General features: G+C 37.0%; 2 protein-coding genes across 2 annotated transcripts in view; one reads left to right on the forward strand and one right to left on the reverse strand.

Moving 5' to 3' along the window:
- The window catches only part of LOC107728785 (A disintegrin and metalloproteinase with thrombospondin motifs 8-like), an 11397-nt gene extending 4588 nt beyond the window's left edge, over positions 1 to 6809 (reverse strand). Inside the window, exons 1-8 of the mRNA XM_016539066.1 lie at positions 6061 to 6809; positions 4513 to 4752; positions 3124 to 3256; positions 2872 to 3039; positions 1710 to 2002; positions 1273 to 1459; positions 1030 to 1202; positions 628 to 803 (exon numbers count right to left, since the gene is read on the reverse strand). Of these exons, the coding sequence (XP_016394552.1) occupies positions 628 to 803; positions 1030 to 1202; positions 1273 to 1459; positions 1710 to 2002; positions 2872 to 3039; positions 3124 to 3256; positions 4513 to 4752; positions 6061 to 6744 (2054 nt within the window). The 5' untranslated portion in view covers positions 6745 to 6809. The remainder of the gene's footprint in view (positions 1 to 627; positions 804 to 1029; positions 1203 to 1272; positions 1460 to 1709; positions 2003 to 2871; positions 3040 to 3123; positions 3257 to 4512; positions 4753 to 6060) is intronic.
- A 3937-nt stretch (positions 6810 to 10746) lies between these two features.
- Positions 10747 to 15544, forward strand: part of LOC107728777 (A disintegrin and metalloproteinase with thrombospondin motifs 15-like) — a 10945-nt gene continuing 6147 nt past the window's right edge. Inside the window, exons 1-4 of the mRNA XM_016539055.1 lie at positions 10747 to 11691; positions 13177 to 13309; positions 14062 to 14229; positions 14370 to 14653. Of these exons, the coding sequence (XP_016394541.1) occupies positions 10747 to 11691; positions 13177 to 13309; positions 14062 to 14229; positions 14370 to 14653 (1530 nt within the window). The remainder of the gene's footprint in view (positions 11692 to 13176; positions 13310 to 14061; positions 14230 to 14369; positions 14654 to 15544) is intronic.

A 15544-nucleotide genomic window follows, 5' to 3' on the forward strand; every position in this document is an offset into this window, starting at 1 on the left:
CATTTTTCACCATCATCACAAAAAGTTTAATGGCACCAAGAATGTTTTTTTTTTTGTATGAATATCTGAACATGCAATAGGTCAAAACAAAGATCAGAGCCTCTGCTCTTAAACAACAACAACAAAAAGGTTTTATTTTAGCTTCATGCAATCTTTTTTTATCTGCACTTATCAGCATATTTTGAAAATCGTGTTTTTGTCTGGATCAAATTCAGAACGATGATCAAAACAGATGGAATAGACTGCTTCCATCAACAGATCCAAAGCTTTCACAGTTCTATACCACTTCCTGGATCATCATTTCATTCTGTAATATTAGGCAGTTTTGATTTATATGCTGTTTAATGGTTGATGATCGCATTATTTTACATATGCATCTGCTTACATATGCAATCGCTTGTGTCTGCTTCTTCAGATAGCCGGAAAATTCGGTCAATGATGGGGAAAGAGTTAATGGCTTTTAATGCTTTAATACAGACTTTTTCAAAATTCCTATGGGAAAAATTAATGTAAAAAGATACTTCAGGAACCAACAAAGCTGAAAAAGTGGGCAGGCACTAATGCACTCTATTACTGTGACCATAATAAACAAACTTTCATTTAAAAAAAGCAGTGGGATATGCTTACATGACTTTATTGAATGAGCCAGATATCATCCTGCAGCTCTGGCCATTTCCTCCACATACGCCACATTTGTCCAGCTTCTTACTAGAATCGATCTCCAGATCACAACCGGCTTTGATACACTGGCCTTGCACACAAAATGATGTGGTATCAGGACCACATGGGGTTCCATCAATTACCTAAGATTGAAACAATGTTTATACTTACAAGATTTTTAAAAATTGAACTGTTATTCCTGTAGCTCAAACAGTAGAGCATGGTGCTAACAATGTCAAGGTCATGGGATCGATTCCCAGGGAAAGTAGGAACTGATAAAATGTATACCTTGAATGGAGTGTAAGTTGCTTTGAATATTTGAAATTGTAAATCTTAAAATGTAAATTTCGAAAGTAAAATGTGACTTACTTTAGCTGCAAACACTCTGAATTCACTGCTGCCCCTTGCTCTGCAAAAGAGTTTACACCTATCCCGCAACGATACTCCAGTGTATTTTGGTATCCACTGCTTCACATTTCCATGAACATCAAAGTGATTTGGATTGTTGTACTTCTCACATTGTTCCTCTCTGAAACTTTTTCCTGCAATAACAAAGAACTGTTACCTACTATATAATAACACAATATGAAAAGACAGATTAAATTTACCCACCTTGGTTATTTTCACAGGCCTGTTTGTTGCAGAACTGATACTTCACTCTCTGGCCCACACAGTATTTTCCACCATTTTGAGGAGAGGGCCGGGTGCACTCTCGGTAGGAGAACATCACTCCACCTCCACATGATCTGGAACACGGTTGCCATGGTCCCCACTCGCCCCAGCCACCATCCACAGCCGGCTGAACCAGAAGAACCACACAACCAAATTAATGTTCTACACTCCTGAAGTTGTCATGTGTGATTTCAGTGGTTACTAGCATTACCCAACCAAATGCACTCTCAGGGAAAAAAAAGGTACAAAAGCAGTCACTGGGGTGGTACCTTTTTATGCATATTATTACCTTTTGAAAGGGTATAGAGGTACTTATAAAATGATTAAATGAAAGACTAAAAATCCTATTTATGTTACACGAGAGTAGCTTCAAATACCTTAGGCCTCATGACTTCCTCAGAGGACATGCATACACTGTTCAGGCAGGTCCTGTTGGGGCCACAGTTCGTGCCGTCTGCCCAGGGAAGACTCCCGTTCCTGGTTGTGCACACAGACTGCCCTTCTTGCTGGCACCAGAGCTGTCCACACACCTCGCTGGCTGAGGTGTTGGGACAATGTGAAAACTCCTCTCCAAATATCTGTTGGCACTGCCGGTCCAGGCTGTAAGTTATTCCTGGCAGTTCAGTGGGTAAAGTCACTATCGTCTCAGGGGTGTCCAGTAAACAGTCTCCTGTTATTATCCAGAGGAAGAGTTAGAGTGTAGTAAATCATGAATCAAAGGATTGTGTAACAGTAGGAACACTGGGCTCCTGAAGCTGACATTTAGGGAGACTTGCAGGAATGCACATCTGGGGGAGTGAGCCGCAAGGAGGAACACGAGTGAGCAAAAATGCAAGTGGGGAACATGGGCCACTGCCCACTTCAAATGATACAGCGATTAAAAAAGGAAATGTGCGAGACTTAAACTACAGAGATACGGCCTGGTGGAAGGAAAACATTTGTTACATTCTCGTTGTATGATTTGGAGTAAAGTGACAGGAATGCATTCTTTCTGACATAACGGAAAATAACTGAAAAAAATATGAATCTACATAATTACAAGCAAAAGTTGATGTAAAAGTGTTTTACTATAAACAAGGGGAACCCCAGATGATCAGTGCATAAATTAAGCTGACTTTTTAATGGTGTTCACAGGAATCAGTTCCCTGTGCTGTTGCAAACTCTTCCGCTTACTGAAGCTGGGTCACTGACAAATAAGACCACAATGAATTTAAAAACAAAAATATCAGGATTTGCCATTTTCAAGAAATCTTTCAATTTAATGACTCTAAAAATGTCATGCAGTGTTATTTCACTGTTATAATTTTCATTAAATTTTTGAATCAGTGTTTATTTTTATATTTTCTGTTTTCGCTAATTTTAGTAATTTGGCTGTGTGTTTTTGTCACTTTTAGTAGTTCTTTGTTTTTTATATTTATGTCTATATAGTTTTTATTAATCTTTAGTTCTGTTTTTGTTTTGTTTTTTGTTTTTTAATACATCAAGTTAAACTAATTGAAAATGGTGCCTTGGCAACTAGCTGAAATAAAATGCACATACCATGTCCATTGTCGAAAAACTCTGTGACATACAAAGCACTGCAGGGAGACCAAGGCAAGGTCTTACTGAGCTGAGTGAATACAGGGGCCATGATATGGTGCTCGTCAAGATGTCCAAAAAGCTGCTCACAGTTCTTAGTGTCATCATGAGGCATACTCAAAACATGGCCTAAAAGTGGAACAAAATCATATTACTGAAGGTCAAATCAACTTGACAATTGCTTAGGGTCAGATTATCAGAGGACATCCACACCTAGCTCATGTGCAGTCGTGTAAGCAGCCTGAAGGCCATTGTCTTCAATAACAGAACAGCTCCTTTTGGTGTCACACATGGTTCCAACATCAGCTACACCCAACGTGTCACAACTCTGATGTCCACAGATGTCCTGAAAGGCAGTTTAGGATACAAAAAAATGTCATTCTTACTGCTGTTCCAGGTCTGTGGTTAAAAGTAAGAGCAAAAACATATTTGCCAATGTTTCCATCATAAAACCAAGCAAATAAATAGTTTTGGCAGGTGGCAGACCTATGAAGTGAGAAAATGTAACTATGTGGCGTTTGAACTGTATCTCAAAAACATGCCTGGGGTCTTTTCCATCCTTTGCCCAGAGACAAATGTTTCCAAAGCAGAAGACCACAAAACACACATGATTCAAGGCACATCTGGCCTTGGCACAGTTCAAGAGTCAGTCTCACATGTGTTCACCTTTCAGAGGAGCTGCAGTTTGCTCCTATTTTTAGCCTCATTTTCGGTTTCAATATGCCATTATGCCTGCTCTAGTAATGAGCAGTGTGGCAAACACTTTTCAAAAGGTCAGTTTTTGAATCTGGCCACATACACATTTTGTAATGGTATAACCAAACATAACCTTGTAAAAAAAAAAAGAAAAGAAGTGTACTTAATTTTATTGAATGCACACTCAAATCTTGCTCTCTACTTGCAGATAATATAATATTAATTAAATAAAAGTCCACTTAAGTGTGCTTAAAGAGAGTAAACTTTTATGTTTCTTAAACTTAAGTACACTTAAAAATGTTATTACATTTTTTTGTAATAGCATTTAATGTGTAATAATTATAAATCACATAATTTGTAATAATTATAAATATAATTTTTGTCAACATGCTAAAACACATTGAAAGTAATTGATTATAATTTTAACTGTAGTGTTATTTGATATTACATTTAAGGTTAATATACTTTAAATGTACTAAATTGCAACTTCATCATTGCAAATGTGTAAATATATTTAAATACATGACATAGACATTTCAATAGAAATGGCATTAAAGTATGTTTAGTTTATTATATATGCTTGTCATTACATTTGCAGTACACTTTAAACATATTTCTAAGACAATCACAGTAATTAAGAAATTACGTATAAATATGTACTTAAGTCCTACTTAAGTGAGTCAAAAAGCACTTTTAAATTGAACTTATTGCATTTAGTATAAATTTAAGTGTATATTGTTTCCATAATAAGTACTCTTCGTATGTATACTAAAGTTTTTGTTGTTGTTGTTGTTTTTTACAAGGGATGACTGTTCTAAATTCAGCTAATGGCAAGAATCTCACTTCATCATGGTCCCATAAATAGATATCGCCTGACCCTGAAATACATAATAAATCACTGCTCACCTCTCTAGTAAAAAGTATGGCTGTATCGAAGTGCTCTGGATGCCTGTGACTGGGCGGGTTGAATAGCTGTTGCCAGGCACAGAAGTTGCGCAAAGCGACGCCTCCATTGCTGGAGATGGACGGACCAACCTCTTCATCCTCCACGATCAGCATCTTCACAAGCACTATGTTGATTGAGTTCTTAATGCTGGGATGCTTGTAAATCTGAGCAGCCACTGACATCAAGGTCAGCATGTAGTGCTGAAGAGAGAAAACCAACAGCTTGCTATTCGCCAACTCTGCAGCAGAATGATAAGTGTAAAAGCATGACATCTTGGCAGGACTGCTCAGAACTGCTGGAAAGGAACGGCTTTTACTCTACAGATTTTTCTGAGTTATTGTGGACAGTAATATCTCCAGCTTTTTCAGATCCAATACACTGCATTAGACAATGCATGATAAATAATAATATGTAATATTTTGATAAATGAGACAGGATTATTGATCACTTTTAGCAGGTATGTCAAAATGGATGTATTTCCTTTCTCTATAATAATCATCTGCATTAATTACCCATATTTAGTATGTAATCTATATATTTCATTCAATGGGAATCATTTTTAGCTGATACAGCCAAAAACCAGAGATTATTCTAGATTTTTTTCTGTCGACTCTACACAAATATGTGGTTTATTTGTCGGAAAGCCCTGACGTCAACATTAGGAACAGCTGGTGGTCCACACTGACATGGGTTGCTCTATGAGGCATTGTGTTTCATTCACATCTGGATTACTATCTGCCTCATGATCCTGACCCGGACAGCGCATTTTTTCACACTCTAGTCTTTTCCAGTAATTTGTTTTCAATGACTCGATGGAGGAGAATTTCAGGGGGTGGTGGATCACATGTGGGTGTGAAGATCAGTACAGTACAATTCATATGAACCATGACTCACACTTCTCACACAACTGAAGTCTATGGTATGTACATTTTGATACGTCCCTCAAGGTTTAATAGCTCTTACTGTAAAAAGTTTGATCCTTCTTTCGAATTTAGAATAAGTATTTGGCTTAAAACGGGTGGGGTGTAGCCTATAATACTTAGTATTTATAAACCTAAGATGGTTTGCAGGTCTTAGCTGGTCTCCCTGCACAGTCAGTCCTGCCTTGTCGGCTGGTTTTAGTAGATTTCTGACATTCTAAGCCAGCTTGATCATGCTGGGAGACCATCTTAAACCAGCTAAGACAAGCAAACAACTGTAAGTCAAAACTAGGACTGTTATATCATCAGAGCTTTTAATAGAGGTCTAAAGAACTTTCATTATAAGGCATTTATTAGCTGATAGCCTACAAGCTGGTTGACCATCTTGGGACAGAAAGTTACCAGTTAGTCATGTCATCTTAAAATGGTCAGTCTGGTTTTTGGAAGATGACTGCTGGTCAAAATGACCAGCTTGGATCATGTTGCACCAACACAGCTTAGACCAGCTAGAAGCCACCTTGTTCTAAAACAGCTTCAACTAGATTTAAGATTAAACACATCTTTATATTTACAAATGTGAGACCCTACCTTGATCTCGTCTCCATAGAAATGTGTCAAGGAAGCGTCACCGACCACCAAAGTCTCAATAAACCTGGGCGTAGAGACAAAACGCCTGCGTCTAGACATCAAATTCTGATCATCGTCTCTGATATCTGACAGCGGTTCAGAGACCTGCGGGGACTTTGTAAAACGTCTTCTTTTAATGACATGCAGCTGCTCAGTTAACTTTCCAGATGTTCCCAAGCCGAAAAGTTTAGGTTCGATTAAATATTCTTTACTATCTGTGATAAATGATCCTAGAATCCCATGACATAAACTGACAGAAACAATAGAGTCCGCATTAGAGTCAACAACGCCGGTGTAAAAACAACCTTTTAATAATTCTGCTCCAGTCTCTTCAGTTTGATTCAAGGTCTTGTAAAGATCTGTCAGCTTGCTAGTTGACTCAAGTCTTTCTTGTGGTTTGGCTTTGATGCGATAAACCTTCAGTGCTGGCGATATAAAGGTGCTGTCCGGTATCAAATTCAGTGTGAAATTCCTGCCGAAAGCCGTGAGTCTGAAGCTGGGCTGTTCTTCACTCCTCTTTGCCACTCGTCCAGCGGTCCGTCCAGTCAGCCGTACAGGTACAGTCTCCTCAGTCTCAAATGAGTGAGCAGATGTTTCAGCGAGGAGGCAAACAATTAATGTAGATATGACTACACACGACCACATTTTATTAAAATACCGCTCTTACAAAAAATAAATAATTAATGTATCTAATTGATTAATTGTTCGAATTTACTATTTAAAACAACTAATTATAAAATTATAACCAATTAAAAACTGGTCTTAATATCATAAACATTTATAATTACTATCCAGCATTTGCCTTCCTTAGCTTAAATCTATTTTGAAAATGAATAAGTTATTATTTAATGCAACTAGGTGTAACCGAATTTAAGCTAAAACGGAGCCAAGTTCGCGAGCTCTTAAATCCACCGGACTGTCTCTGGATTGAGGCGCTGGTATTTATACTTTCTGAGAAATGAGAGGTTTATTTTTTGATATCCAGCGCTGCTGTAGTCTCTCCTCCCACTGTGCGCTCATGAAAAACCTCTGGATCGGGTTTGCCCAATGAAAACTGAGAAGCACAGCCCTTCCTAAATAGCAAGAGTTTGTCAACCGAGTAGTTAATAGTAGTGCATTTCTAGTTTTAAAGTGTTCTAATAATAATAATAATATATATAATTATAATGTGTGTGTGTGTGTGTGTGTGTGTGTGTGTGTGTGTGTGTGTGTGTGTGTGTGTGTGTGTGTGTGTGTGTGTGTGTGTGTGTGTGTGTGTGTGTGTGTGTGTGTGTGTGTGAAACGTTACTTAACTCTGTTGTGCATATAGCCTATGCATGATTTTATGTACAAATACGAAAAACGTAATAACTTATTAAGTTTAATTAACTACCACCATTGTGCTGGTTGAGCAATCTGGAAAGTACCTTGTTCAAGAGGGACTATAAAACCTAGTGGATTTTATTCAAATTGGATAAAAGCATCAGCTACATTATTATTTACTCTTATACAGTGCTTTAAAAAATAAAAACTATGTTTGTCAGTAGTTGTCCACAAGGTGGCAGTAAGACATTGCACATGAAAGTGCACACAAGAACTCGTTAGTTTCATTCATGTTTTCGTTCTGATTAAGCAGTTTATGGATATTCTCAGATTCAGACACTAGAGGGCGACGATGATTTAGATGAGGTAGAAATAAGTTGAAAGACTATACGTTCACGATATTTGAACCATTAGTAAACATATATTTAGTACGTAAAATATATTTCAATCTTTATACTATAAGATAAACTGTATAATTGTAAGCCTATAACTATTCCTCAACGTATATGTAGGCTACCTATTAGAATTAATATTTTGCAAACCATTTTTGTTCCATTAGCTGTAATAAAACATTTTCAATAAAATTATACATTTGTTGGCATTGAACTCCACCAATAGTATTTTATATGACAACAACTAATCTAAATAATCTGTATGGTTCACAACCACTCTTTATATATATCGACTGAGAGTGAAAATAATATAGGCCTACACAAAAAGATATCCATTGGTTTATAGCACATAGAGAGCTTCCATTCTCTATAACCTCAGAAGCAATGTTATACAGAATATGACATTTAGGTCAGCAATGAGGGTTACAAACATGAGAAAAGGTCCTGATGTGCATTCTAAAAACAGCAAAACGATTGAGCTATTCCAATGACCACACAAGCTAGTCCATAGAATCTCTGTAAACTGTATAATTGTAAGCCTATAACTATTCCTCAACGTATATGTAGGCTACCTATTAGAATTAATATTTTGCAAACCATTTTTGTTCCATTAGCTGTAATAAAACATTTTCAATAAATTATACATTTGTTGGCATTGAACTCCACCAATAGTATTTTATATGACAACGACTAATCTAAATAATCTGTATGGTTCACAACCACTCTTTATATATATATCGACTGAGAGTGAAAATAATATAGGCCTACACAAAAAGATATCCATTGGTTTATAGCACATAGAGAACTTCCATTCTCTATAACCTCAGAAGCAATGTTATACAGAATATGACATTTAGGTCAGCAATGAGGGTTACAAACATGAGAAAAGGTCCTGATGTACATTCTAAAAACAGCAAAACGATTGAGCTATTCCAATGACCACACAAGCTAGTCCATAGAATCTCTGACTTGTTCCACTGTGGGCGAGGGCAAATAAGCTGCAGTGTTCCCTGATGTGGATCATCTGGCAGTTCTTGCAACAGTTCACAGTAGGTGTCATCATTGACAGTCATCTACTATTTGTGCTGCTTCCAATGAGCTTTCAAGGCCCTGTCATGACCACATGTGTGGAGCTCAGCTGATAAGAGGGGGGTTGGGGGAAATTTGAAGGACATTCTACAGCATGCAGCAGCAGCAGTACACAAACTTGCAGAGCTTGAAGTTATAAATATAAAAATAGATCAATGATGGACCTGATTTATATGGATTTTAATAACAAAGCACCACTCAAGGGAATGCATGGTGGTTAAAAAGAGGAAAGTCTGTACATGCTCAAGTGCACATATTTTTGAATACCATATTTACATATCTCATAATTTTTGGAGGTGTATTGATGACATTAATTTTGATTCTTTCTTAATGTTAAATTACAATAAAAATAGCCAGAATTTTACCTGTTCAAAAATTTAGGCAAATTTATTCAAACTTTATTTACCGATGCAATATTATATCTATCTCTGATGGCTGAGACCATCACATCCTCCAAGAGGCAGCTGAAGACACTTCCGTAAGCACTTAACCACCAAACAATCTAGTTGACTAATAAATCTGGAATTGTGTAGGCCTACTACAACAATTGTTGGCTTTGTGATAAACTGCTTCCTCTTTGTAGGTCGCTTTGGTTGAAAACAATGCATACATGTAAATGTAAATATAAGTGACTGTAAGAAAGATATTTTAATGACAAATTAACAAAATTTCATTGAGCGAGCACATTAAAAAGCAGTTTTACACTTATTCTACAAAAGGCCTACTTTTTTCTGATAGAGGATGTGCCATGCTGCATAAAGACTCGCACTAGATTCTACAAAAGCAAAGCACACACGTAAAATAACTCCAAGTGATATGCAATTTTATATTACAACCATAGATGGCGACAGAGAGGCAACGTTTTTCGTTCAACTTTTAGTTGGCCATAGTTTTAGATATTTAACGCAATTACTGACCATAACTGACAGTATATCTTCATGATAATCTCTGTGTGATGTTTATGAATAGATTTATGTGGTGACTCTTAAGTGGTGACTTTAAAGAATAGCCTACTCTCGAAAGTTCAAAACGTTCCGGTTTTTCTTGGTTTTGTGAATGTTAAAGAAACATTTTTGCAAACATTATGGGAATGTTACTTTGGACTATTCTCTAAACCATCTCAGATGAACGTCCAACTAAAATTTCGCAGAAAAACGTCCCATAAACGACAATGATAGAAATAATGTTTTTGAACTAACATTTTGAGAAGATTATTAAAGATCAGATTACTTTGAATGAACGTTCTATTATCTCATGAAGTAAAATCATCAGGATTATTAGGATTATGTGTTATGATGCCTTTACCTCCTCTCATTAATAACGTAAATATAGTATTGGAATTGATTGTATCAAACAAACCTAGGCCTATTTAATTTTATAAGACATTTTATGAAATTGTTATAATTTTATTATTATTCTTTTGTAATTTCTTTATAAGAAGTTAAAATAAAAAGATTAAATAAAAATAATTTACTTATTTTAAAAGCATGCCCCCTTACCCATCTCCCCCCAAAGTCGTATTCTACACCTCTACAAATGACAAGCATTTGTATGGAGTGGGAGGTAACCTCTGAAGCGCGGCTGACTTGATGCTCATATTTAGAGAGCCAGAAGTGTCTGCGGTGTTCAACATGAATCATGAGCTCTCATCTGAACTTCCCAAAAACTCTTATTACAATCTGCAATGTTTACATATGACGCAAAAGAATAAAAGAGAGAGAGCTGGTTTCACAGAGAGAAACAGCAGGGCGATGGATGGCGATTGTGGCAATGCTTAATCCTCATGACGGATGTACAGAACCGTGATCAACAGAATCACGGTGTCAATTACACTTTGAAGGATATATAATCACCACCAACAACGATGTCGGTTTCCCCCGTTATTTTGTTTTGTCTCTTGCACATGCTGTTTTTAACGAAAATATACCTCTGTATGGAAACTGATTTTTGTGAACCTGTTCGACTTGACCGTGAAAACTTCCCAAGTCATGACAAACTGAACAAAGAACTTGTTGTTTACAGAATAAACGCTTTTAATCAGGAATTTTATCTTAATCTTCTGCCTGACTCCAGTTTTCTGGCTCCTGATGGCACATTTCAATATAACACATCATCTTCGAGTGCTTTTTTAGGAGATGATTTTAGAAGATGCTTTTACTCCGGTGATATTAATGCAGACAGGAATTCATACGCAGCTCTCAGTCTCTGTGGAGGTATCCGAGGAGCGTTCTCTCATAACGGGATGGAGTACCTCATAGAGCGCAGGTCGACCAACACAGCACCAGGACTGATCCCAGATGATGCTGAAAAAACGCACATCATCCGCAGGAGAAGACATCTTCACGCACCGAACTCAACATCTAGGTGCGGAGTTACATCCAGTTTAAACCAGGACGTTGTGGAGTCGCTGGAAAAGTATAAACATGTTAAGGGACACACGAGGAACTTAACAGAAACTTTGTTGAAAAGCATGAGCAGATCGAAAAGATTCGCCTCTATACCGAGGTACGTAGAGGTCCTGGTTGTCGCTGATGAGTCTATGGCAAAATTCCACGGCGACGACCTGAAGCATTACCTTTTGACTCTCATGTCTGTCACCGCAAAGCTGTACAAACACCCCAGTATCTTGAACGCCATCGGTATAGTGGTTGTAAAGCTTATGGTGATTAATGAGGCAGAAAAAGGACCCAAAGTATCCAGTAACGCAGCACTGACGCTGCGCAATTTCTGCACCTGGCAGAAGAAGCTGAACAAGATCAACGACAAACACCCAGAGTACTGGGACACCGCTATTTTGTTTACAAAGCAGGTAAGAAATGATGTTCTCATATGGGTCAATGACTGTTTTTGTCTGCAAATAGTAGGTTATTTAAAAGACACAAATAACTGTAATTCAATTCAGTTCAATGCATCTCTATGATTAACTTTTTTTTTTATTTCTGAATGTTTTAATTTTTGTGGGGATTAAGGTAAAAAAAAATGTCTGGATGCTGTGACTGTAGACTGCAAAACAAAATCAATCAATTTTCAATATTTTTTTAATAGTCTGGTAAATTAAAGTCTGTGTGGTGTAACCAGAAATCCATTTTGTTGTCATGTGACAAGAAAGACATAAGACAACCAAGACCCCTTGAGACCCTCATGACTGTGGCAAGGCTGTGAAGGGACACACGAGGAACATGTTTTCTTAGAATATAAATATAATCTTGACTCAAAATATAAATACGGAATTTAGATACCACCTTTGAAAAATGTTTGAAAAAATTTAGAGAAATTTGAGAATTTCACTCACATTTATTCAAGGTCTCAGTAAAGCAGTTCTTCGTTTACACCATTTGACATTTGTCATTTAGGTAATTAAATCTAAATATTTACAGAAAGATTTCACCTTTTAATCATCTCTGATGTTACATCTTTCAGCAGTTTTGCCACAGTTGAAATGCTTTATATACTAACATGCCATCTGGATAGAAAGTAAACATTTCTGGAAATATGTCAAAGCTTGTTGGGAGTGCCCCTAAAAGAAAATGTAATTCTCTACCATTTGATTCCAATATAAACTTAAAAGCACCATTACATCACCAGAAAGCTGAAAGCACACATCATGAGTATAAAAGTGAATCAAGCAGAGGAGTGATCCAAGTCAGCTGTCATTACACTTCTAACTATTATGCCAACGTACCTGCGCCGCACCTGTTATTTCAACAAAATTAACTCCATGCCTTTATATTACTTGTGAATACAGCAATGCAAAGTACTGCTTAGTATTTTGTAAAAAAAAAAAAAAAAAAGATATATATATTTTAAGGATTAAACTAAAAATTGAACAGATGGCCATCTCCTTTAAACTGCACCGCTCATGTTTGACAGCATGAGAAAGTTGAAACATTTATGTCAAGATAATATTGGAATGTATTCAGCCTTCCCAAAATTTCTCCCTGAAGTCTCCAGGTGGCTGCACTATGATGTTCTCAGATGGTCCCTCTGTCCTCGTAACAATGTCGTAACTACAGCTGTTTACAGGCATTCTTGGCCACCCTCACTGTTCCACACAACCCTATGCTTCTCATAATGTCAATACACAATAAGTTTGTATTTTGATCAGACAAATCGGACATAGACAGTTCACACTTTGGATAATCACTGGGAAAAGCTCAGTGAGGCAGCCTGGATTACAGAGATTAATTAAGTGATGACAACTGCAACCCTGGCTATCATCTTCATAACACTTGATGCTTGTTATGTCACATAGTGTTTCATCACTGATTTCACACTATAATCATTTTCTTCACAGGACCTGTGTGGGGCTACCACATGTGACACTCTGGGTATGGCTGATGTAGGAACCATGTGTGATCCTAAGAGGAGCTGCTCAGTTATTGAAGATGATGGTCTTCCCTCAGCCTTCACCACCGCACATGAATTAGGTGAGAGCTTTGTTTAGTGTCAGAGTCAGTCTTTTGTGAGCAAAACAGGTGAACTGAAAGTCCTTGTCTGTGTTCTCTTCTCAGCGCCTGTCTGTGGTGTAATTAAGTTGAATCCTTTAGGGTGATGGGATTTTGATGAGGCTTCTCACTCCTGAAATTCTATCTCTGATTCCTTGATCTTTAAACATGAATGTTGTGCCAGCTGTTTCCAGAAAAAAAGTCCTGCCACACTTTATTATTAATTTAGAATAACAATGACAACTGCATTCAAGAGTTTTCCACATCTCTTGATCCCTGTGAAAACAAAGGTTTAATAAAAGACAGATGGGAAAACATTAGCAGATGCTGAAGAACCACATTCACTGGGGCTGGTGCATCAGTGCCATCCTTATATGGTGTATACAGACATCTCTATGTACATATTTGAATCTGTTAGTTATCGTACACCTTACAGACAGATAGATGGATAGATGGATAGATAGATAGATAGATAGATAGATAGATAGATAGATAGATAGATGGATGGATGGATGGATGGATGGATGGATGGATGGATGGATGGATGGATGGATGGATGGAATGATGGATGGATGGACGGACAGACAGACAGGCAGTAGATAGATGTTGACTACATTTAAAGAATATTTTTATCAATGGACAAAAACTCTTAACTGTAACTATTAATTGCATTTTCTGCTATGAAAATGAAAACAGACTTAGACGGCTTGACTATTTCTTTGGCTCTTGTCCAGGGCATGTGTTCAGTATGCCACATGACAATGTGAAGGCTTGTGAGGAGGTATTTGGAAAGCTGAAGGACAACCATATGATGTCTCCCACACTGATCCAGATTGACCACAACACGCCCTGGTCTGTCTGCAGCGCTGCCATCATCACAGACTTCCTGGATGCTGGCCACGGTTAGTTTGATTGCTCTGCTGCAATCAACTTTGACATGTGTCTCAGCAATGTCGAATAAATACATTGAGGATATGCTCAGCTATACAAATCACCAACATACTAAAGGTAAAATTTGCATTAAGTACCTTTTGCTGTCCAGGTGACTGTCTGCTGGATCAGCCCCAAAAGCTTTTGGCTCTTCCAAATGACCCTCCGGGCATCAGCTACTCGCTCAGCCGTCAATGTGAACTGGCTTTCGGCTCAGGATCCAAGCCCTGTCCGTACATGCAGGCGTGCTCCAAACTGTGGTGCACAGGGAAAGCTAAAGGACAGCTGGTGTGTCAGACTCGCCACTTTCCCTGGGCTGACGGTACGACCTGTGGCAGCAACAAGCTGTGCTATCGGGGGATCTGTACTGATAAGCAAAATACCAACAAAGACAAGGTGAGTGATGTGCTAACTACAGTATATCAGACTGCAGACAAATGCGCTTGTGTTGATTTATCTGACATTTATCTGACATGTTGATTTATCTGACAAGTCAAGATGTTTTTGAAAAAAATATTTTTTGCTCACCAAGGCTGCATTTATTTAATCAAAAATACAGTAAAAACAGTAATAATGTGAAATATTATTGCAATTTTAATATTTAATATATTATGGCAAAGCTGAATTTTCAGCATCATTACTCCACTCTTCAGTGTCACGTAATCCTTCAGAAATCATTATAATATGCTGATTTGCTCAAATCTCAAATCTTATCAATGTTGAAAACAGTGTTTTTTTTTTTTTTTGTGGAATCTGTGATAAATTTTTTCCAGATTCTTTAATGAACAGAAAGAACAGCATTTTGTAATATTATATATATAAAGATATAAATATATCTTTTGTACTATTATGTTTCTTCACTGTCACTTTTGATCAATTTAACTTGTCCCTGCTGAAAATCTTACTGACCCTAGACTTTTGAACACTGAAACTGAAATTATTACATTAGAATATATTCCATTTATATATATTTATATTACATTTATGATGGTTAATGTATTTAAATGTAAATTTTCCAATAAAAATATAAAAAATCCAGTGTTGCTTCTCAAATAAATGTATATTTGTTGTTAAATTTATCTTGTTTTAAGGATTTGTAGATACTTTTTACTGAAAAAAGTAAAAGGTACTTTATAGTGGGAAAGGGTTCTTTAGATTATTAAAATGTTGGTCACACTCATTAAAAAAAATCTGAAAAAGTTCATCTCCGGCATCACTGCTGAAACCCCCTTTTGGAACCTTCATTAAAAAAAAAAAAAAAAAAAAAAAGTTTGTTTTTTTTGTTTT

Source organism: Sinocyclocheilus rhinocerous, unplaced genomic scaffold, assembly GCF_001515625.1.
Source record: "Sinocyclocheilus rhinocerous isolate Xijiao unplaced genomic scaffold, SAMN03320098_v1.1 scaffold4625, whole genome shotgun sequence".
NCBI lineage: Eukaryota > Metazoa > Chordata > Actinopteri > Cypriniformes > Cyprinidae > Sinocyclocheilus > Sinocyclocheilus rhinocerous.